Below are 23,263 nucleotides of genomic sequence, written 5' to 3'. Positions count from 1 at the left end.
TTAGTTCAGGGCTAGTAAGTAAGCATTTCACGGTATTTGGCGCATGTGACAAATACAATTTAATTTGATAATAGGACCAGAATCCTGCTGGGGTGTCTTGTCTTTCTACGGTTCCTAAACTAACAATAAAGCTCAGGGATGCCACAGTGTAACTACAATGTAACAAGTGACCCCAGCTGGTAACTTCACGTAACACATGCGAATTTAGGGAGGGCGTTCTATGAGAACATGATGTGAATGGATCCCGAAAGCTCGCGAGAGTCGGGGCAGGACGGAGAGTTTAAAAGCTAAACCAAAGTATTTATAACTAAACCAAGATAGTTCATCGGTGTCGTTTACAGTGAGAGCAAATTAAGCATTGTGAGCAGAATTAGCAAGGAGGTGGGCAAAGCCAAGCACTAGCTAGCGAGATCCCATTGGCGCGTTGTAGCTTATATTTGCATATTTACCGAAGTGCGCAAACTCAATTCGACCTTGCACTCCTAAACAACGCAAGTGTCACATCTACAACTTAGTGCACTGTGTTCGTAACAGATTGTAGTTTTGGGAACAGAAAAATGTTTTGAGATCAGATGTTTCATCGATGAGAAAATTAGCAGAATGCTGGCTCTGTTTCACCTAGTTCCATACTTTCCCACTACCCGCGACTGGACTTCCTCTCACTACCATATTTGGTGGTGAGAAAACGTTTTAAACGGATGCTTCAGCTTTATAGCCACTGTGACGTGTCTGGGTTACTCCTGTCTGTGGTTTAACAGTCTGTCGGAGGCAAATCAAACTAAAACCAACCACAAACATGTCTGGACGCTCGGTTCGCGCTGAGACACGAAGCCGTGCTAAAGATGACATGAAGAAGGTCATGGCGGTCATTGAGAGGGTCAGAAGATGGTAAGCACAACACTGTTTATTTGTGTGAAAGATCATAAAAGATTGCATATACAAAGTTCAGCGACAGGGAGGCGTGGTTTGAGACAAAATGACAGTGAAAGACCGAGAGCACAGCCAATGAGAATCACTGTGAAGCTTTCTCCCTCAAGACAAGTGGCTTTTCATCAAGAGGCGGACCCAAAAGTAGGATTTGAGTAAACCTAGTTAGCTAGCTTTCTAATATGAATTGACAGACAGACTAGGAAGCAAGTATGCAGTGACAGTCATGTAGTAATCAATAAGATGCTAGCCAACCATAGCCAGTGAGGTGTATCCTCGCTCATTTGTAGCAGTTTTCACTAATAGCATCTCACTCTATGGAAGGGATATTTCAACAGGTGCACTTGACCCTTGAACCATTTGAATGTAATGGAGTGCAATCACATTGTTTTCTACAGGGAGAAGAAATGGGTGACTGTCGGGGACACATCTTTAAGGATATTCAAATGGGTCCCAGTGGTGGATACAAAGGAAGCAAGTTATTTTCTTATTTAATAAGCTAGCTATGTCAGTTTCTAATGTGTTGCTACCTAAAAATGCAGTGTCTGAATTTGATTTCTCTTCTTGTAGAAGGAGAAGAGTAAGGCAGTCCCGGTTGGGGCAGTCAGGGAGCTGAATCGCTTCTCCACGGATCCAGCCTCAGAAAACCCACACTCAAGTCTTCTGGATTTTCATGGTAAGGATGTAAAACCGTTTTGAGTGACATATGACCTCACCATGTACTGGCCTTGAGCTTTTGACATTTCCTCCTATTTCCTGTACTCTCTTCCTCCCCAGATGAGAACAGTAACCAGAGCTCCTTTTCTGATGTGTACCAGCCCAAAGTGGACAGCAGCAGTAACTCCAGCCCCCAGCTCAGTGAACCTCTTAGCCCGAAGAATCTGTGTGACTTCCGCACAGACGACTCCCAGCCTCCCACTCTGGGCCAGGAGATCATGGAGGGTGAGATAGGCAGACAGACCGACAGATGCACACACGCACATGCAAATGTGCACACTTATTCCATTTTTCTGATTTCAATAAGATCAAAAATATCTTCTGATTATTTAGAGGTTAAGTAAATATACATTTTTGGTTTTCAGATTCATCATTGCCAAGTGAATTGGCTGATGAACCTCCATTGCTGATTAAAGAGGACCTGTTGCCCCTCACTGCTCAGGTAAAGCACATCTAATATCTCAATGATCATTCCACTTTGACACCACAGCTTTGTCACTCAACCGATTTACTTTCAAGACTGTTTAATACACCACATCAGACTCATAGGTTGTCCAACAATATACTCAGAACAGCATACATTAAACTGATAAAACATGGATTCAAACAAACCTGGCTGTATTTCCCCACACAGGAGGAAGAGGAGTGTTCTGGAGCGCCACCACTGAAGAGAGTGTGTTTTGAGCAGAACTCAGTCCTGCAGAGCTCCCCCATGATGAGCTCCTCCATGATGACCTAACACACACTGCACTTAGCATCCGGGTCGGGCCCAATTCACTTAGGGCATTTTGTTGAATCTGTTGAAAAATGTGCGTTTTCAATGAGGATACTTCTGGTTCACGACTTGAACTCTCAACAAACTTCCTGAATTTGAATTGATTTGAACCCGGCCCTGCTTAGCTTTTAGTCAGCGAGTTGCACGACCACCAGTCTATCCTCCGATGACTGCAATAGACACCATTTTAAGGACCAGACATATTTGGTTAAATTAAGGACCACCATACTTGTTATGATGATATATTGAATTAAGTTTCTCCCTCAAAGGATTTATGAATATGTAGTTTAGTTTAGCCTATTTTGTTTTGAATGGATTAACAGCCAAATACAAAATCAAAGCACCCTACCACAGATAGAACAATGAGACAGATATTTCACCGGATGTATAATTGTGACGCATCCACTTGGCGTTTCCACTCACTACCCAATATGGTAGTGAGAGGAAGCCGAGTGACCGGCAGTGGGAGAACATGCAACAAGATGGATTTTGGCTGACATTCTGCATATTTTCTCATCAATGAAACATTTGATCTCAATACAATTTTCTGTTCCCAAAACTAGAATCTGTTATGAACAGAGTGGACTACGTTTTGTAGACTTTAATCTTCGCCAAAGTTGTAAAAAATGGCATTGTTTAGGAGTGCAAAGGCGAATTAAGTTATTGCACACACGCACTTCACAGAGTAGGAGTTCCTTAAAATAAATATGCAGATGTTTGCTAGAACGGGCTAATAGGATCTCGCTAGCTCGTGCTTGGCTCTGCCCACCTCCTTGCTTGTTCTTCCCACTATGACTCACTTGTTCCCATTGGAAACGACAGGCTGTGGTCTATCTTGGTTTAGTTATACAAATCTTTGACTCTACTACAGCACACTCCTGAAGTAGTGCAGTGAGGTAGGTTAGATGTCTGTCCTTTTATTTTCTGTGATTTGGGAAATACAGTCTTCTGTCTCCAAAATTTAACTTTTTGCGAAAACTATTTTAATGCAAAACAATGATGGGCCATTTATGAAGTAATAGGTGAATTCAGCTATGGTTAGTGTTGAATGGTTCAAGTAGGATTGGCTTTATTGTGAGTGCAGTTTCATTTTGTGCCATTGACACTTGTTACTCAATGCTAGCTGTCAGGATCTTTGTCACAGCAACAGTGAAAGATAAAGTTGACAATCGGCACTGCCAATTTCTAAATGAAGTGTCAACTCCGTCCATCCGGGACACACTTGTGAAAATCAAACACACTCAGTGCCTAAATCTAAGTTTAACATTGGAGAATGTTTCAACATTACAAGTACTGTATGTGCTGTTTTTGGTATGAACATCACATTCACTGAATGAAGAGTTAATTTAAATTACTAGGTCCTTATGTTTTGTCATTTATCTCTTAAAGATGTTGACTTAGTAGTTATTTAAGTTAGGGTTCATTTGTAAAATGAACACCCATTGTTTTCCTCAGTCTAAAATGGTGTTTCTTGAGCTATTGTCCCTAGTAACCCAAGGAAGCACTTGTATTTCTCAGATATTGTTTTATGTCATGTTTTACTTGAGTGAAATTAGGAAATTATTTTATCAGGTTAGCGTGTACACTGAAAATGTGATGTTATTTGGGAGTGACTATAATACTTAAATAGTAACCAATTATATTTATTATATAAAATATATTTTTCTCTCTCTGACAATCTAAAACAATTGCACACATTTGGCAACTGGGGCACATTCAGTGGTTTGCCATTTATGAAAGAAATGCTGTAAAATTTGGGAGGCAAAAAGGTAACTCCCACGATGTCACTAGTTATTACCAATTTATAACAATTACAATTTTCAGTCTTATTATTTCATAGTACTGTCAGTCTCTTGATAAGACATGAATATTTGCAGGGATGCCAGTATGTTGAATGGGCAACTAAAATGAAGGCATTTACAATGTGATGACTTTTGTATCCACATTTTAATGACCACCTTGCAGATAGATTCATTTGGAGATGGTAGGCTTATTCTGCTAATGCATTATTTTATTTTTCAAGAAGGTAGTTTGGAGAAGAGTTTGTAAAAAGTACTTTGTATTTTATTGTAATTTTCCAAGTAAAAATGATTTTATAAAGGAGTATGGATTTGGAAGTCTTTTGTGCACGTTGTTTTGTTTGAATTTTTTGGGAAAGTATTTGCCATAGTTTAAAGTGTCAATCAGCAGTTGCTACATAATTTCTTTGATTTATAAATTGATATGTACCCATTGATTCTTGAATATAACATATAAATGCTTAGTATAACTGTTGGACCCCAAAATATACTATTTATCAATTCCAATGTTTGTAAACAATGTATAACACTGTATAGCCTCCAGAAGATGGTTAAAACTATAATTTGGATGTCCTAGCATCCATAGCTCTGTCTATGAATTTGAGTGATTACATTTCTCCAGCCCCATCCCTGAGCTTTTTACCAAAACAGCGGCGGGGAAAAGGCATTATTGTTTCAATAGCCTATTGGCCTTTTAAGCATTTTAGTGAATGGGTGTTATATTATGTTCCTTAAAAAATTGTTCAACCAGTGTGAAGTAGGCCAGAAACAGATCTTGCCAATAGATGGAGCTAGAGGAGTGCAAACCCAGCAATCAGCCAATTCCAGCAGTTCACAGTCTACCTTGCCCTGTCACTCTGGAGCGTGTGCTTAATTTATTTAAACATTGTTTAATTACTGGTACATGTGTAATCTTGGCGACGCAGAACCAAATCTTGCATGAAGGCTCTGTTTTCGTCGGTCACGAAAAAACAAGTGTGTGGGAGTTAGATATTTGAGAACATGATGTTATCACACATTACAAATGACAATTGAATCTCCAGGCTTACAGATCAGATATTACTGTAAATCTAATGTGACATTTCAACTGGTGCCAAGTCTCAAAATTGATCATGATAAATGTGCCTGTGTGTACACAATTTATTAAATAAACAAACTTTTCAGTTAGATGGCACATTGTTGGTCTGTTATAGTGACAGTATTTTTCCATTACAAGGCCTGCTATTGTTCAGCGGTGTCCGATGTGAGGACAATGAGGTACACAGTTGGATCAGCCCAGGCAAACATCTGTACTGTATTGTGACTACTGTGGAAGTTACTGTTAGTCATCCAGGCAAACATCTGTACTGTATTGTGACTACTGTGGAAGTTACTGTTAGTCATCCAGGCAAACATCTGTACTGTATTGTGACTACTGTGGAAGTTACTGTTAGTCATCCAGGCAAACATCTGTACTGTATTGTGACTACTGTGGAAGTTACTGTTAGTCATCCAGGCAAACATCTGTACTGTATTGTGACTACTGTGGAAGTTACTGTTAGTCATCCAGGCAAACATCTGTACTGTATTGTGACTACTGTGGAAGTTACTGTTAGTCATCCAGGCAAACATCTGTACTGTATTGTGACTACTGTGGAAGTTACTGTTAGTCATCCAGGCAAACATCTGTACTGTATTGTGACTACTGTGGAAGTTACTGTTAGTCATCCAGGCAAACCGGACTACTGACTCACACTGGCAAACGATCGGTCTCCATCAGAAACATGAATAGCCTGTGTGTATACCATGCACTGCCACTGCAGGCAAACATTTTCAGAAATCATTGTTCATGCTTGGAATGTGTGACTCAAAAAAAGGGCACAAAAGATGTATGCAGCAAGGGCACAGTTAGGCTTACTTAATGCACCACATTGTGGTATTATCTCTATGATTTGCAAAAAGCCATTTGGAACTATGGACCTTTGGTACATTCAGAATTAAGATCATTTAATGACTTTGAAAATCTTGCATTTCTTCTGAGTGTATCCTGTGAAAATGTACTGAATGCAATTACCTGGCAATTGCTTACTCCCAATCAGCTGTAGTTCTCAGAACCTTTGAATAACAACCCACAGCCAGTGAACAGATATGACATTAACCTTTAATATTATTCACAGATTTAAAAACATAAACATCTTCATTATTAATCATCAGCTTGCCTCAACTGTACACTGTCATCTCATCTTTATGGACATCAATTATTTTAGAGATATTAGATTACATCTATTCCTGAATATCATACATATATATTAAGGTTCTGCACCTTTTGCTCCAGTGAAATAACCCGACGCTCTTTTAAAACACTCCCGCTGAACACATTTGTAGAGTGCCGGTGACTATTTTACCATGGGCTAGTGGCAGTTAGTGGTGACATGATATTTTAAGGACCAGGGTAGCTCACAGCAGCAAATTCCTTGACATCATCGAGAGAGAAAAAACAAGATGTTGGCCGCATTTCACGTGAAAATCTTGGTAGTGCAAATGTGCTTGAGAAAAGATATCAGAAATAGAAGCTAATAAGCTACATTATATTGCCTCAGACAGAGCAGTAAGCCCATTAAGTTAAAGACTGGCTGACTGACTTCCATTCTATTTCAATGGTGTAGTAGTGGTAGTTATCATAACCTTTATGTGATTGCTCAACTGCCTTGATCCTGTAGTTTTGGCTTTAAATTCCCCTGTCAGTTCTTAACTGTCTACACATTAGCTTTAGACTTAAGTGCCACACTGACATGTTCAAGTAGAGAAAGACGATTGGATTCTGTATCGCTACTCTGTGTGTCAGTGCCGCTGCAATGGTTTCTGGGTCCTGAGATCAAGCAAAAAAAGACACAGGAAATGAACGCGATGCTTCTTGCTCGTTTGTCATGGACACGTGGGCCAGATGGCTGGGAGAAGTGCTCTGCCAGGATAGAAACAAACACCACAACAAACATCTCCCATACTGCACTGGGATGCCTCATGGCTTTGGCAGGAGTTTTCTTCTAGACCAACTCCATGTCCCAGAACTGTGTGGCCTGATCAGCAGCAAATTCATTGACAACCAGGTGGTCCCTCTCGAAACTTGTTCTACCTGAAAGACATGACACAAATTGTTCCTTTTAGGGGACAATCTTTCTTTTACTGCGTCTAATAGACAACTGAAAATAAGTTATGTCCATGTTTTTTTCTAAAGATTTGTGTTTGCAGAAGAACTGGAAAGCAAACAGCATTTCATGATGGTTCCCCCAATAACTAATTCTATACAATATGATATCTAGCTCTTTTCTGAGACGGCTCTCCAAAAATGGTTGTATTGATCTCAAAATAGATCCTCCACTATGTATAGCATACGGTAGATGAGTTCAGCAGCAGTACACAACAGAAACCTGATCTCCATTATGTCAGTGTTTATCAACGACCATAAATTATAGTGGATCTCTATTGTCTCACCTCTGAAGTCCAGTACTAGTTTGTGGTTGAGATGGGAAGAGATGGTTCCGTTGTGGTTCAGGCTCCATCTCTGGTGTGTGCGTCCATGCTCCGCCCACAGGGCCACTCTGGCCCCCACTGTGGCCTTCCCTCCGATCACTGACAGACACGCCTTACTAGCCTACAGACAACACACAACAGGTCAATATCACACAGATACTGTACGCTGGACCAGTAACCGAAAGGTTGCTGGTTCAAATCCCAGAGCAGACAAGGTGAAAAATCTGTCTGTGCTCTTGAGCAAGGCACTTAACCTGAATAGCTCCATGGTCGCCGTCAATAATGGCTGATCCCTGGCTCTGACCCCACTCTCAGAGGGAGTTGGTTAGGCAAACAAAAAATAATTTCCAATTCACACATGCGCTTGTACATGTGTGAAATATGACAAATGTAACCACCCACTTAATTACTATAATTAGCAGCAGCTAATGTACAGTTGGGAGACATCATGACAAACTGTGGAGTGATCACTGGCTGGCTGCAGACCTCAGCTTGGGGGAAACAGTCAATCCATATTGTAGATGACTGATTTCACTTTTATTTGAATATTCCCATGTTAGTTTTGCTTAAAGGTTGACAAAACTTGAGCACACACACACATACCTTGCAGCAGAGCAGCCCTCCGGTGAAGAGCCAGCGCTGGGTGTCCAGAGAGCAGGCCGGGGACAGGGACACTCTGGCCAGGGACAAGTCGTCCTGGACACTCTCAGAGGTCAGCACTGAACCCAGAGCACGGCTCCTTACCTGTACATACAGCCGGGGCTGGAGGGAGACCACACACAGTACAGACTGAATGAGGGTCATCAACTTTCACAGAACTTTATATAGACCTTAGACATTGCTGCAGGGAAAATACGTTTTTCACAAAAGGGAAAAACATTTAACTAACTTAAAATAACATAGGTGGTTACAGAATATCGGGTGTGCAGTGTTAACCAGTTGTATTGTACTCCAATTGCACTGAACAAAAATATGAATGCAACATGTAAACTGTGGTCTCATGTTCCATGAGCTGAAATAAAAGATCCCAGAAATGTTCTATACGCAAAAAAAAACTATTTGTTTACCAATTTGTTTACATCCCTGTTAGTGAGCATTTCTCTTTTGCCAAGGTGTCGTCCCCACAGTGACTGTACGTACATACCCCAACCAGAAGCCATGGATTACAGGCAACATTCGCACTGAGCTAAAGGGCAGAGCTGCCGCTTTCAAGGTGCAGGACTCTAACCCGGAAGCTTACAAGAAATCCTGCTATGCCCTGCGACGAACCATCCAACAGGCAAAGTGTCAATACAGAGCTAAGATTGAATCATACTACACCGGCTCCGACGCTCGTCTTATATGGCAGGGCTTGCAAACTATTACAGATTACAAAGGGAAGCACAGCCGCGAGCTGCCCAGTGACACGAGCCTACCAGACGAGCTAAATCACTTCTATGCTCGCTTCGAGGCAAGCAACACTGAGGCATGCATGAGCGCATCAGCTGTTCCGGGCGACTGTGTGATCACGCTCTCGGTAGCCGACGTGAGTAAGACCTTTAAACAGGTCAACATACACAAGGCAGCGGGGCCAGACGGATTACCAGGACGTGTGCTCTGGGCATGTGCTGACCAACTGGCAGGTGTCTTCACTGACATTTTCAACATATCCCTGATTGAGTCTGTAATACCAACATGTTTCAAGCAGACCACCATAGTCCCTGTGCCCAAGAACACAAAGGCAACCTGCCTAAATGACTACCGACCCGTAGCAGTCACGTCCGTAGTCATGAAGTGCTTTGAAAGACTGGTAATGGCTAACATCAACACCATTATCCCAGAAACCCTAGACCCACTCCAATTTGCATACCGCCCAAACAGATCCACAGATGATGCAATCTCTATTGCACTCCACACTGACTTTTCACACCTGGACAAAAGGAACACTTATGTGAGAATGCTATTCATTGACTACAGCTCAGTGTTCAACACCATAGTACCCTCAAAGCTCATCACTAAGCTAAAGATCCTGGGACTAAACACCTCCCTCTGCAACTGGATCCTGGACTTCCTGACGGGCCGCCCCCAGGTGGTGAGGGTAGGAAGCAACACATCTGCCACGCTGATCCTCAACACTGGAGCCCCTCAGGGGTGCGTGCTCAGTCCCCTCCTGTACTCCCTGTTCACCCACGACTGCATGGCCGGGCACGACTCCAACACCATCATTAAGTTTGCAGACGACACAACAGTGGTGGGCCTGATCACCGACAACGACGAGACAGCCTATAGGGAGGAGGTCAGAGACCTGGCCGGGTGGTGCCAGAAAAACAACCTATCCCTCAACGTAACCAAGACTAAGGAGATGATTGTGGACTACAGGAAAAGGAGGACCGAGTACGTCCCCATTCTCATTTATGGGGCTGTAGTGGAGCAGGTTGAGAGCTTCAAGTTCCTTGGTGTCCACATCACCAACAAACTAGAATGGTCCAAACACACCAAGACAGTCGTGAAGAGGGCATGACAAAGCCTATTCCCCCTCAGGAAACTAAAAAGATTTGGCATGGGTCCTGAGATCCTCAAAAGGTTCTACAGCTGCAACATCGAGAGCATCCTGACTGGTTGCATCACTGCCTGGTATGGCAATTGCTCGGCCTCCGACCGCAAGGCACTACAGAGGGTAGTGCGTACGGCCCAGTACATCACTGGGGCTAAGCTGCCTGCCATCCAGGACCTCTACACCAGGCGGTGTCAGAGGAAGGCCCTAAAAATTGTTAAAGACCCCAGCCACCCCAGTCATAGACTGTTCTCTCTACTACCGCAAAGCAAGCGGTACCGGAGTGCCAGATCTAGGACATAAAGACTTCTCAAAAGTTTTTACCCCCAAGCCATAAGACTCCTGAACAGGTAATCAAATGGCTACCCGGACTATTTGCATTGTGTGCCCCCCCCCCCCCCATTTTTTTGCAATTTGAATGCACAAAAATACCGATCCTGAGGCCCATTGTGAGGCCCATTGTTTTTAAAGGTATCTTTGACCAACATATGCATATCTGCATTCCTAGTTGTGTGAAATGTATAGATTAGGCCCTAATGAATTTCCTCATATGAACTGTAACTCAGTAAAATCAATGAAATTGTTGCATGTTGCGTTTATATTTTCGCTCACAATACATACTTTTGCAACAATTAAATAATTACAGGGGCTATCCTATTATCTGGTAGTTTCTCTAAGGGTTGAGTAATGTAAGAAACCCTGCTATATAACACGTCAGGCTAGCGTAAGCCAGTCTAGAACTCTAACTCTAGTGCTTTCAGAAAGTATTCACACTGTCACGCTCTGGCCATAGAGAGGCTTTTATTCTCTCTTTTTGTTAGGCCAGGGTGTGACTAGGGTGGGCATTCTAGTTTCTTTATTTCTATGTTTTCTATTTCTTTGTGTTTGGACAAGTGTGGTTCTCAATCAGAGGCAGCTGTCTATCGTTGTCTCTGATTGAGAACCATACTTAGGTATCCCTTTTTTCCACCTGTCTTTGTGGGAAGTTGACTTTGTTTAAGGCACATAGCCTTTAGCTTCACGGTTTGTTTTTGTAGTGTTTATTGTTTTGTTCGGCGTCATTTTTATTAAATAAAAAAAAATGTACGCACACCACGCTGCATCTTGGTCCTCTTCTTTAAACAGCCGTGACACACACCCTTGACTTTTTCCACACTTTGTTGTCCTACAGGCTGAATTTAAAATGTATTACATTGAGATTTTGTGTCACTGGCCTACTCAAAATACCCCATAATGTCAAAGAGGAACTATGTTTTTAGACATTTTTACAAATTAATTAAAAACAAAAAGCTGAAATGTCTTGAGTCAATACGTATTCAACCCCTTTGTTATGTCAAGCCTAAATAATTTCAGGAGTAAAAATTTGCTTAAGTCAGATAATAAGTTGCATAGACTCACTCTGTGTGCAATGAGTGTTTAACGTAATTTTTGAATGATGACATCAGTCATTTCTGTACCCCACACCGTCACACCCTGATCAGTTTCACCTGTCCTCATTATTGTCTCCACCCCCTCCAGGTGTCACTTGTTTTCCCCAGTGTATTTATCCCTGTGTTTCCTGTCTCTCTGTGCCAGTTCGTCTTGTATGTTTCCAGGTCAACCAGCGGTTTTCCCATTCTCCTGCTTTTTGCATTCTCCTTTTTCTAGTCCTCCCGGTTTTGACCCTTGCCTGTTTCTGGACTTTGTACCTGCCTGCCTGACCCTTCTGCCTACCTTGACCACGAGGCTGTCTGCCACTCTGTACCTCCTGGACTCTGATTTGGTTTTGACCTTTTTGCATGTCCACGATCATTCTCTTGCCTACCTCTTTGGATTAATAAACATTGTAAGACTCCAACCATCTGCCTCCTGTGTCTGCATTTGGGTATCGCTTTGTGCCTTGATACACACATACATTATCTGTAAGGTCCCTCAGTCGAGCTGTGAATTTCAAACACAGATTCAACCACAGACCAGGGAGGTTTTCCCATGCCTCGCAAAGAAGGGCAACTATTGGTAGATCGGTACAAAAAAAAGCAGAAATTGACTGTCGCTTTGAGCATGGTGAAGTCATTAATTACACGTTGGATGGTGTATCATATACACTCAGTCACCACAAAGATACAGGCGTCCTTCCTAACTCAGTTGTCGGAGAGGAAGGAAATAGGGATTTCACCATAGGCCAATTGTGACTTTAAAACAGTTAGAGTTTAATGGCTGTGATAGGAGATGAAGATGGATTAATATTGTAGTTACTCCACAATACTAACCTAATTGACAGAGTGAAAAGAAGGAAGCCTGTACAGAATCAAAATATTCCAAAACATGCATCGTGTTTGCAACAAGTCACTTCAGTAATACTGCAAAAAATGTGGTATAGGAATTCACTTTTTGCCCTGAATACAAAGTGTTATGTTTGGGGAAAATCCAATACAACATATTACTGAGTACCACTCTCCATATTTTCAAGCATTGATGTGGCTGCATCATGTTATGAGTTTGCTTGTAATCGCTAAGGACTGGGGAGTTTTTCAGGATAAAAAGAAATGGAATGGAGCTAAGCACTGGCAAAATCCTAGAGGAAAACCTGGTTCAGTCTTCTTTCCACCAGACACTGGGAGATTAATTCCCCTTTCAGCAGGACAATAACCAAAAAAAGAGTCGTTTACCAAGATGACATTGAATGTTCCTGAGTGGCTTAGTTATAGTTTTGATTTAAAATCCAATTGGAAATCTATGGCAAGACTTGAAAATGACTGTCTAGCAATGATTAACAACCAACTTGACTGAGCTTGAAGAATTTAAAAAATAATAATGTGCAAATATTGTACAATACAGGTGTGCAAAGCTCTAAATTAAGAGACTTACCCAGAAAGACTCACAGCTGTAATCGCTCCCAAAGGGGATTATAACGTGTTGACTCAGGGGGTGTGAAAACTTACGTAAATTAGATATTTCTGTATTGCATTTTCAATACATTTGCAAAAAAATCTAAAAACATGTTTTCACTTTGCCATTATGGGGTATTGTGTGTAGATGGGGGAGAAAAACATCTATTTAATACATTTTGAATTCAGGCTGTAACACAACAAAATGTGGAATAAGTCAAGAGGTATGAATACTTTCTGTAGGCACTGTGGTACTGAATCATCAGTAACATAGCACTAGGCTTGGGCGGTCATACCGTATACCGAGCTATTTTGAAACAGAAACATTAGTATCATGTTATACTGCACAGACGAGAGTGATGCACTCATAGAGGTCAATGGGAAACGTGACCCATGCCACATCATGGAATATGTGCAAGTGGAAGAACTTATATAGCTGCATATGGCTTCAGTCAAATCAGCTTGAGTGAGAAACGGGTATAAATCACCACGACCCCTTTCACATCCTGTCTGTCTTGTCAACAAACAGGGTGAGAGTATCGCTCCGCTACACGCACGCACACGCACACACACGTCAGTGCTAAGCCTTGTCTGTCTCTCACAGGGTATAAATAACTTTCTGGGAAGTGGGTTTTATCAGGACCCAGCAGGCTTCAGGCTCAAAGTCCCAAGCATGGAGCTTCTGTGTGTTGACTGCATGCTAGAATTCAACAACAACCATACAGTGGGGGAAAAAAGTATTTAGTCGGCCACCAATTGTGCAAGTTCTCTCACTTAAAAAGATGAGAGAGGCCTGTAATTTTCATCATAGGTACACTTCAACTATGACAGACAAAATTAGAAAAAAAATCCAGAAAATCACATTGTAGGATTTTTAATGAATTTATTTGCAAATTATGGTGTAAAATAAGTATTTGGTCACCTACAAACAAGCAAGATTTCTGGCTCTCACAGACCTGTAACTTATTCTTTAAGAGGCTCCTCTGTCCTCCACTCGTTACCTGTATTAATGGCACCTGTTTGAACTTGTTATCAGTATAAAAGACACCTGTCCACAACCTCAAACAGTCACAACCTCAAACAGTCACACTCCAAACTCCACTATGGCCAAGACCAAAGAGCTGTCAAAGGACACCAGAAACAAAATTGTAGACCTGCACCAGGCTGGGAAGACTGAATCTGCAATAGGTAAGCAGCTTGGTTTGAAGAAATCAACTGTGGGAGCAATTATTAGGAAATGGAAGACATACAAGACCACTGATAATCTCCCTCGATCTGGGGCTCCACGCAAGATCTCACCCCGTGGGGTCAAAATGATCACAAGAACGGTGAGCAAAAATCCCAGAACCACACGGGGGGACCTAGTGAATGACCTGCAGAGAGCTGGGACCAAAGTAACAAAGCCTACCATCAGTAACACACTACGCCGCCAGGGACTCAAATCCTGCAGTGCCAGACGTGTCCCCCTGCTTAAGCCAGTACATGTCCAGGCCCGTCTGAAGTTTGCTAGAGAGCATTTGGATGATCCAGAAGAAGATTGGGAGAATGTCATATGGTCAGATGAAACCAAAATAGAACTTTTTGGTAAAAACTCAACTCGTGTTTGGAGGACAAAGAATGCTGAGTTGCATCCAAAGAACACCATACCTACTGTGAAGCATGGGGGTGGAAACATCATGCTTGGGGCTGTTTTTCTGCAAAGGGACCAGGACGACTGATCCGTGTAAAGGAAAGAATGAATGGGGCCATGTATCGTGAGATTTTGAGTGAAAACCTCCTTCCATCAGCAAGGGCATTGAAGATGAAACGTGGCTGGGTCTTTCAGCATGACAATGATCCCAAACACACCGCCCGGGCAACGAAGGAGTGGCTTCGTAAGAAGCATTTCAAGGTCCTGGAGTGCCCTAGCCAGTCTCCAGATCTCAACCCCATAGAAAATCTTTGGAGGGAGTTGAAAGTCCGTGTTGCCCAGCAACAGCCCCAAAACATCACCGCTCTAGAGGAGATCTGCATGGAGGAATGGGTCAAAATACCAGCAACAGTGTGTGAAAACCTTGTGAAGACTTACAGAAAACGTTTGACCTCTGTCATTGCCAACAAAGGGTATATAACAAAGTATTGAGATAAACTTTTGTTATTGACCAAATACTTATTTTCCACCATAATTTGCAAATAAATTCATTAAAAATCCTACAATGTATTTTCTGGATTTTTTTTTCTCATTTTGTCTGTCATAGTTGAAGTGTACCTATGATCAAAATGACAGGCCTCTCTCATCTTTTTAAGTGGGAGAACTTGCACAATTGGTGGCTGACTAAATACTTTTTTGCCCCACTGTATATGCAGAAGGGTACAATACTCTCTCTCTTCTAAAAACACGCACCCACGCATGCATGCACGTACACAGCTAAAATAATAATACTGTGCCAGCCACACAACCCCCTAACACACTTACACTACATCACCACCAGACACATGCATAACCCCCAATGGAATGTGAACATACAGGAAAAGCCGGTTGGACACTACACGACTTTCAAAATCCTAACATCGCTGAGCATCTCACATTAAACAACCGTCTTGCAGGTAGTTTATTTTGTGTTGCCAACATAGTGGTGCACACACTAAACGATGTGGCACAGACAGGGTCACACACTAAACGATGTGGCACAGACGGGGTCACACACTAAACGATGTGGCACAGACAGGGTCACACACTAAACGATGTGGCACAGACAGGGTCACACACTAAACGATGTGGCACAGACAGGGTCACACACTAAACGATGTGGCACAGACAGGGTCACACACTAAACGATGTGGCACAGACGGGGTCACACACTAAACGATGTGGCACAGACGGGGTCACACACTAAACGATGTGGCACAGACGGGGTCACACACTAAACGATGTGGCACAGACAGGGTCACACACTAAACGATGTGGCACAGACAGGGTCACACACTAAACGATGTGGCACAGACGGGGTCACACACTAAACGATGTGGCACAGACGGGGTCACACACTAAACGATGTGGCACAGACGGGGTCACACACTAAACGATGTGGCACAGACGGGGTCACACACTAAACGATGTGGCACAGACAGGGTCACACACTAAACGATGTGGCACAGACGGGGTCACACACTAAACGATGTGGCACAGACGGGGTCACACACTAAACAATGTGGCACAGACGGGGTCACACACTAAACGATGTGGCACAGACGGGGTCACACACTAAACGATGTGGCACAGACGCGGTCACACACTAAACGATGTGGCACAGACGGGGTCACACACTAAACGATGTGGCACAGACGGGGTCACACACTAAACGATGTGGCACAGACGCGGTCACACACTAAACGATGTGGCACAGACGGGGTCACACACTAAACGATGTGGCACAGACGCGGTCACACACTAAACGATGTGGCACAGACGCGGTCACACACTAAACGATGTGGCACAGACGGGGTCACACACTAAACGATGTGGCACAGACGGGGTCACACACTAAACGATGTGGCACAGACGGGGTCACACACTAAACGATGTGGCACAGACGGGGTCACACACTAAACGATGTGGCACAGACGGGGTCACACACTAAACGATGTGGCACAGACGGGGTCACACACTAAACGATGTGGCACAGACGGGGTCACACACTAAACGATGTGGCACAGACGGGGTCACACACTAAACGATGTGGCACAGACGGGGTCACACACTAAACGATGTGGCACAGACGGGGTCACACACTAAACGATGTGGCACAGACGGGGTCACACACTAAACGATGTGGCACAGACGGGGTCACACACTACAAGACTTTTCACTTGGTCGTGAGGATTCTCTGTCTCGCTAAAACAATGTGATTAGATTTAACGTAGCTACGAGCTGTGGCTCAAAGAAGCCTCATAAATATTCAGTCAGATATTCACGCTTGCCATACAGAGTTGAAATATCTAGCCAACATTTTGAATTGAATAACATCGCTTGTGAACATCAGAGTTGTTACGATTTGACACTTTGCTTTGGTTAAAGGCAAATACAAACACATACTAGTAGTAGTCATTGCTAGTGCTCCAGAGTCTACACATTCTGGGTGATGCGAAACAACATCCTCTCATTGCCTTCTCTGGCATTCTCAAAACTTGCCGTTGCACATCTCACACAGCAAGAGCATTGCAGGGACGTAATATCGGGATGTCTGGGACTGCTCAAAGACGAGATCGATAGCCCTAAGATTGCGTCTTTGACCCGCTCACATTAAATGAGCGTCGGTGACGGCCGTGCGCCCCGAGTAGACAACGACATGGGGATTTTGTTTCTGATCTCAAAAACTTGTCTGGGACAGCTAAATCGGGGCCAAAATCGTGTAGTGTACACCCGGCTTAAACTAGTCAGTTGAATCTTATGCAGTAACAAAGGACACTTTGATGAGAGCGACTCAAATGTCAGTTTTGTGTGTGTGTGTATTGTACCTGTTTGAGGGGCCGTAAGGAGGCAATGGTGTCCCAGCCACTGTGCTCTCCCCACACAGGAAGCTCCCCTGGCTGCAGCAGCATCTGACGGCCCTTATAGTGACTGTATTCATACACCACCCACCTGCCAAAGACACACACATTCATTAGTGCACAACGTAGAGAAACGTCTTGAAACAAGTTTGGGTAGTACCTCCCTGTTTCACTTGTTTTCTTACTGAACATGACACAGGTCTGAGGCCAAAGAAACTGTGTTCCTTCTCTATGTACTGTATAGTGTCTGGCAGTAATGTTTGCTGTTTAGTGACATAGGAGATGGCAGGCTCTCTCTCTACTCACAGTCCACTGTCAACCCGCAGAGACTGAGTGAAGAAGTCCTTCATGTGCTCTGTGGGTGTTACGGCAACCATCTTCAGGCCCTCTAAGTAATCCAGGGAGAACAGGCTGATGGACGGGTCGGAGAAACTCTACAGACACAACAGGAAGGGAGAGCAGCCATCTTGGATGAGAACGCCATTGGATGTACTGTACGTATGTTCTATCCTTTTTCAAAGTGCCTGTATTGAACTATATTAGGGCAAAATACCCCCAAAAAACGTATATTCGTAAAGCAGTCCACTGCTTTTGGCCAGCAGTACTAAGACTTGTCTCTGGTCAAAGGTAGTGCATTATGGGGAATAGGTTGTCGTTAATGGCACTGCAATGAACTGCAATGGCGGATGAACGGAATCTACCTTAATCTATTTATCATGGCATATAATATGGTTAAATTGCATGTGTGCTCACGTGTTTCATCTAGCTTGTTGTGCTACCTAAAGATAGCAGTAAATGGGCTGAGGTCATGCCAGGTACACTCACATAGGGAATGGGCCTTAGTGATTTGACAGAAGTGTCCACACAGCCACAGGAAATGAGGTCAGGATAAAGACCCTCTCCCAGGACATACTGGTTTCCACAGTAACCATCCTCATCAAAGAGCAGCCAGCTGGAAAGGGGCAGAAAGAGCAGTAAGTATGATTTAGACATAAATAAGCATCACAGACACATGTTCTCTGCCTCCTATGGCAACTACAGTGAAAGATACATTGTGGCATGCCTACATTAGGCTACTGACAAGCCTTAATAAGCAACAACCTATAAGGGAAATTGTGAAGTTCAAATTTGCATTGACCCATAATAATAATTTTTTGGATTTATATAGCACTTTTACACTGCTCAAAGTGTTTTACATAGTAAGAGGGGACATAACTCCACCTCTAAGATCAGTACAGATCCAATAGTACAATGGTATGTAGTCCTCTAGTACTCACTTTCCCCTGATGACTCTGAAGGACATGGGGGAGGGAGATCCACAGTGTCCTGCCTCCCCCTCGTACTCCTCACTCACTCCCCCGTATTGGGGCTGGCTGTAGGCCCGCAGCTGGAGACACAAAAGCACAACTCAGTACACACTTCACAGCTGAAACTAATTACAAAAAAATTGCCCTTTCACTAGTCTTTTGACAGGTGAAAATAATGTGGCGGAATTCCATATACATACCAAGACCTTTGGTTCTCCGGTGCCACAAAGTTCCTGCAATAAAAAAAAAAAGACTTCTTGACATATTTCCCAAGTCATATTTCCCAACATCTATAGCATACACTGAATGTACAAAGCATCAGGTACACCTGCACTTTACATGACATAGACTGACCAGGTGAAAGCTATGATCCCGTATTGATGTCACCTTCAATCCACTTCAAATCAGTGTAGATGAAGGGGAGGGATTTTTAAGCCTCGAGACAATTGAGACATGGATTGTGTATGTGCGCCATTCAGAGGGTGAACGGGCAGGACAAAATGTTTAAGTGCCTTAGAATGGGGTATGGTAGTACGTGCCAGGCGCACTGGTTTGAGTGTGTCAAGAACTGCAACGCTGCTGGATTTTTCATGCTAAACAGTTTCCCGTGTGTATCAAGAATGGTCCACCACCTATAAAGGACATCCAGCCAACTTGACACAACTGTGGGAAGCATTGAAGTCAACATGAGCCAGCATCCCTATGGAAATGCTTTTGACACCTTGTAGAGTCCATGCCCCGACGAATTGAGGCTGTTCTGAGAGCAAAAAGGGGTGCAACTCAATATTAGGAAGGTGTTCCTAATGTTTTGTACACTCAGTGTATTTTTCATTGTGCCCTAGAGCTACATTGGAGAGACATAGGAGGGATATCATCCGCATATGTCACTCCTTTGACACTCTTATGACACTCTTATTTGTACAAATACAAATATGTAGATCTATTCCTCTAATAGGTTATGAAACAGAGCTCACCAATCGTATGGGTCTGATAGACTTAGCTGCTCCATAGTTGCCACCCCAGTGCAGAGTGGCAGGATGTTTGCCTTTCTCCAGTATGCACTGCTCTCCGCCGAAGCATCGCTCGCTATATGCCACCCATCTGAAACCCACCAAAGCCCAGAGACCATCAGCACCACAGAGGCACAGTGAGTAGTGAATGACAAAATCATATGAAACTATGTGAACTTTAGATTGTTGGGCTGCACATCTATTGAGATGTTATTGTAACTGGTCTTCTGCAGGATTGGGGTCAATTCCATTTAAATTCAGGAAGTAAACATAATTTCAATTTACTTCCTGAATTGACTTCAACCTTGGTCACCTGATTGATACTCACACTCCACTCTTCACAGAGATGGCAGTGGTCTTCTCAGTGGCTCCAGCTTTCTCCAGATCAGGGACGTCCAGATCCAAAATGTTCCTCCCCCCGTCTCTAGGACAGCCAGTTTCCTCCTGCAGTGACACGGAGGGCTCTATGAAGTCCTGGCAATGGGAAACATGCAGAAGAGCTCAACGAGTAAGACTGCTTTATAAAATAGCTGCAACAACTTTTGCACTGAAATAGCGTCATGTTTAAACAGAGTTAATATGAAGAAATGTGGGCTGGTTAACTGTATATAAACAAACACAAGCTCAATGAGTAACACTGCTTTATAAAATAGCTGCAACAACTTTTACACTGGCATAGCCTCGTGTTTAAACAGAGTTAATATGAAGAAATGTGGGCTGGTTAACTGTATATAAACAAACGCAACTGTTCATGTTTAAGTAGCCTCAAACTGAAAAGCTCTGCAAGCTGCATTTACATAGCTGCTGCATTTAGCTTAGGTAGTTCATTGTGAACCCCTCTGTAAGCACTATTCATAGTGGGAGCTTTACAAAATGGCTGCTGGCGACTACACGTCAGTGTAGAGTTGATCAAAAGAGTGATGCTGCTAACAGCCACAGGGCACGAGGAGTAGAGGGAACTGGAATGCTAATTAACCTGCCATATGATAAAACAGCTAGCAATTAGCTCTACCTGTTTAATCCCATTAGGAGCATAGCCTTGCATATCCTAGCCAGGAGTTAGCTGTAAGAGTGCTTCTACTAGCTAGTGCTTCTGACTGATACTTGGAGGCTAAAATAGACACTTAGCCCCCGTTCAGTGGTGAGGTGATTGAAAGGGAGTGAACTAGAGATTTGATGGCTGACAAACTGGGACATACAAATGTCCAATTTAAAGAATTTGGCCTGGTTTCAGACAAATGCCTGTGACATTGAGGGTTGGAAAACACACAGATGCACACACACATGCAGGCACATTCACAACCCCCAACACCAGGGTTTCCTTTAGCCGGTAACAGCCAAAAGCTGATAAAAAAAAAATATGAAAAGCCGATTAAAAAAATTGCCGCCAGCCAATTGTCCCCAGAAAATGATAATCCCATTGCGAAATAATGCATTTTGTCCTATTCATTTATTTAAATACCAGTCAATGTAGCACTAGAGCAGCTGCTTCAGCTCATCAAACAGCTGTTGGTTGCTGCTAGAGTGAAACGCGCTTTAAAAAAGAGCTACTATTTTTATTTCTCAACAGTTTTTTATTGATGAACACATGACCTTTCTATACGGCACATCTGCCCTGGCCGACTCAGCAAGTAGAGCTCTTGGGGAAGTTCTAGGAAAATCAAAAACACTCAAAGATATTGGTTATTCTACTTATTCCAAACTGCATCAGACGTGTGTCCTGTTCTGGACTATTCAGCAGGAGTGTGGGGTGCTAAGAAGTATCTCAAAAACAAACATGTCCATAACAGAGCAGTACGTTACTTTTTAGGTGTCCACAAGTTTGCACCTATACTGGCAATAACTGGGGACATGTGCTGGGAACCCTGTAAGGTGAGATGGAAGGTGTGTATGGTGAGACCTTGGAATACACTTTTGGATTGTAAGGTTCTGTATTTATTTTCTTAGTAAACCTTGTGTGCTGTTTCATAGTGTTCTTGAATGTAGCCCTGTCTTTCATTTTTGTCCATTGATTTCACCTGTTAGTTACTCACCTGGTCTCATCAGCTCCTTATTTAGTTCAGTTCATTCTGTTTGTGCCTTTGTGAGGTATTGTTCGTTTTGACTCTACTAAGCATTTTCCTAGCTCGTTTGTGAGAACCAGTTATAGCCTTCAGTCCTAGTTCTGATTCACCTGCCTGTTTGCCTACCTGTGTATGACCATTGCCTGCCTGTGACCACGATTCCTGCCTTCTGTGAAGGCAAAATAAAAACCTGCTGCGCTCTGCGCGTGAATCTACACCTTTTTCTCCCTGAGTATTCATTACATGGATATGTCAATTGCCATAATAGCCAGCAAAGTTTTTCAATGGGATCTCTCCATAGGGGGAGCCTGGGCAACTAAAATGTCTGACCTTTTCCAATAGTCTGACTGTGGAGAGTTGTACAAAAATCAAATTAAGGGAGACATAGACACTATTAAAAAAGAACTGATGATGCAATATGGGGGGAAAAATGGGTGGAGGAGATTAATCATAAACCCAAATTGAGAACCTTTTGTTTGATTAAGGGTCTCTGGGTATTGCCTCTGGGTATTGAAACAGGCAAGATCAGGGATATTGCCTCTGGGTATTGAAACAGGTAAGATCAGGGATATTGCCTCTGGGTATTGAAACAGGTAAGATCAGGGATATTGACTCTGGGTATTGAAACAGGCAAGATCAGGGATATTGCCTCTGGGTATTGAAACAGGTAAGATCAGGGATATTGACTCTGGGTATTGAAACAGGCAAGATCAGGTATATTGCCTCTGGGTATTGAAACAGGTAAGATCAGGGATATTGACTCTGGGTATTGAAACAGGTAAGATCAGGGATATTGCCTCTGGGTATTGAAACAGGTCGGTATTGTGGTGAAATGGAAGAGGAAAGACTAAGTAATTATTGTGACCTCGAAAAAATAGAGAATTACATTTGATCCTCTATTTCCCTTTCTACCACGATATATGCTTGTCCTTGTTCCAGAAAGCACACCAGATATACCCTGGCATTATATTTCTGAGCAATGAGGTGAAACAGATTTTTTTTTGTCCATTGTGTATTTCCATTTGCAGAATTTCTAGAGAAAGCCTGGAATAAAAAAATATTTTGCCCTTAAATAGCAAATGGCACATATGTATAGATTGTGTGTAGGCCTGTCTTACACTTGAATCTTACACTCTTTGTGACAGACTTGGTTCAAATGCCTTCCATTCATTTTTAAGTATTTATTTATCTGTATTTATACAATGGGTGGGTCTAATCCTGAATG

General features: G+C 42.9%; 2 protein-coding genes across 2 annotated transcripts in view; one reads left to right on the top strand and one right to left on the bottom strand.

Annotated features, from left to right (window-relative positions):
• The first annotated feature begins 717 nt into the window (after nucleotides 1-717).
• LOC120031023 (B-cell CLL/lymphoma 7 protein family member B-A-like) lies at nucleotides 718-4,522 on the top strand. Its single transcript, XM_038976549.1, has 6 exons — nucleotides 718-888; nucleotides 1,326-1,401; nucleotides 1,498-1,603; nucleotides 1,705-1,869; nucleotides 2,010-2,086; nucleotides 2,279-4,522. The coding sequence occupies exons 1-6, from the start codon at nucleotides 797-799 to the stop codon at nucleotides 2,381-2,383; spliced, it is 621 nt and encodes a 206-aa protein (XP_038832477.1). The 5' UTR covers nucleotides 718-796; the 3' UTR covers nucleotides 2,384-4,522.
• A 1,814-nt stretch (nucleotides 4,523-6,336) lies between these two features.
• The window catches only part of LOC120031015, a 90,135-nt gene continuing 73,208 nt past the window's right edge, over nucleotides 6,337-23,263 (bottom strand). The window contains exons 13-22 of the mRNA XM_038976536.1: nucleotides 20,304-20,449; nucleotides 19,940-20,066; nucleotides 19,166-19,198; nucleotides 18,936-19,045; nucleotides 18,484-18,610; nucleotides 17,965-18,092; nucleotides 17,626-17,749; nucleotides 8,332-8,490; nucleotides 7,690-7,849; nucleotides 6,337-7,330 (exon numbers count right to left, since the gene is read on the bottom strand). Of these exons, the coding sequence (XP_038832464.1) occupies nucleotides 7,242-7,330; nucleotides 7,690-7,849; nucleotides 8,332-8,490; nucleotides 17,626-17,749; nucleotides 17,965-18,092; nucleotides 18,484-18,610; nucleotides 18,936-19,045; nucleotides 19,166-19,198; nucleotides 19,940-20,066; nucleotides 20,304-20,449 (1,203 nt within the window). The 3' untranslated portion in view covers nucleotides 6,337-7,241. The remainder of the gene's footprint in view (nucleotides 7,331-7,689; nucleotides 7,850-8,331; nucleotides 8,491-17,625; nucleotides 17,750-17,964; nucleotides 18,093-18,483; nucleotides 18,611-18,935; nucleotides 19,046-19,165; nucleotides 19,199-19,939; nucleotides 20,067-20,303; nucleotides 20,450-23,263) is intronic.

Source organism: Salvelinus namaycush, chromosome 3 (assembly GCF_016432855.1).
Source record: "Salvelinus namaycush isolate Seneca chromosome 3, SaNama_1.0, whole genome shotgun sequence".
Classification (NCBI taxonomy): domain Eukaryota; kingdom Metazoa; phylum Chordata; class Actinopteri; order Salmoniformes; family Salmonidae; genus Salvelinus; species Salvelinus namaycush.
This window is presented reverse-complemented; position numbering and strand designations above follow the sequence as displayed.

What these genes read in the sequence shown, in the direction of transcription:
- LOC120031023 (XM_038976549.1), top strand. Translation starts at nt 797, where the DNA reads ATGTCTGGACGCTCGGTTCGCGCTGAGACACGAAGCCGTGCTAAAGAT. An exon ending in AAGTCTTCTGGATTTTCATG is followed by an intron (nt 1,604 to 1,704) that starts GTAAGGATGTAA and finishes CTTCCTCCCCAG; the next exon opens with ATGAGAACAGTAACCAGAGC. An exon ending in GGGCCAGGAGATCATGGAGG is followed by an intron (nt 1,870 to 2,009) that starts GTGAGATAGGCA and finishes TTTGGTTTTCAG; the next exon opens with ATTCATCATTGCCAAGTGAA.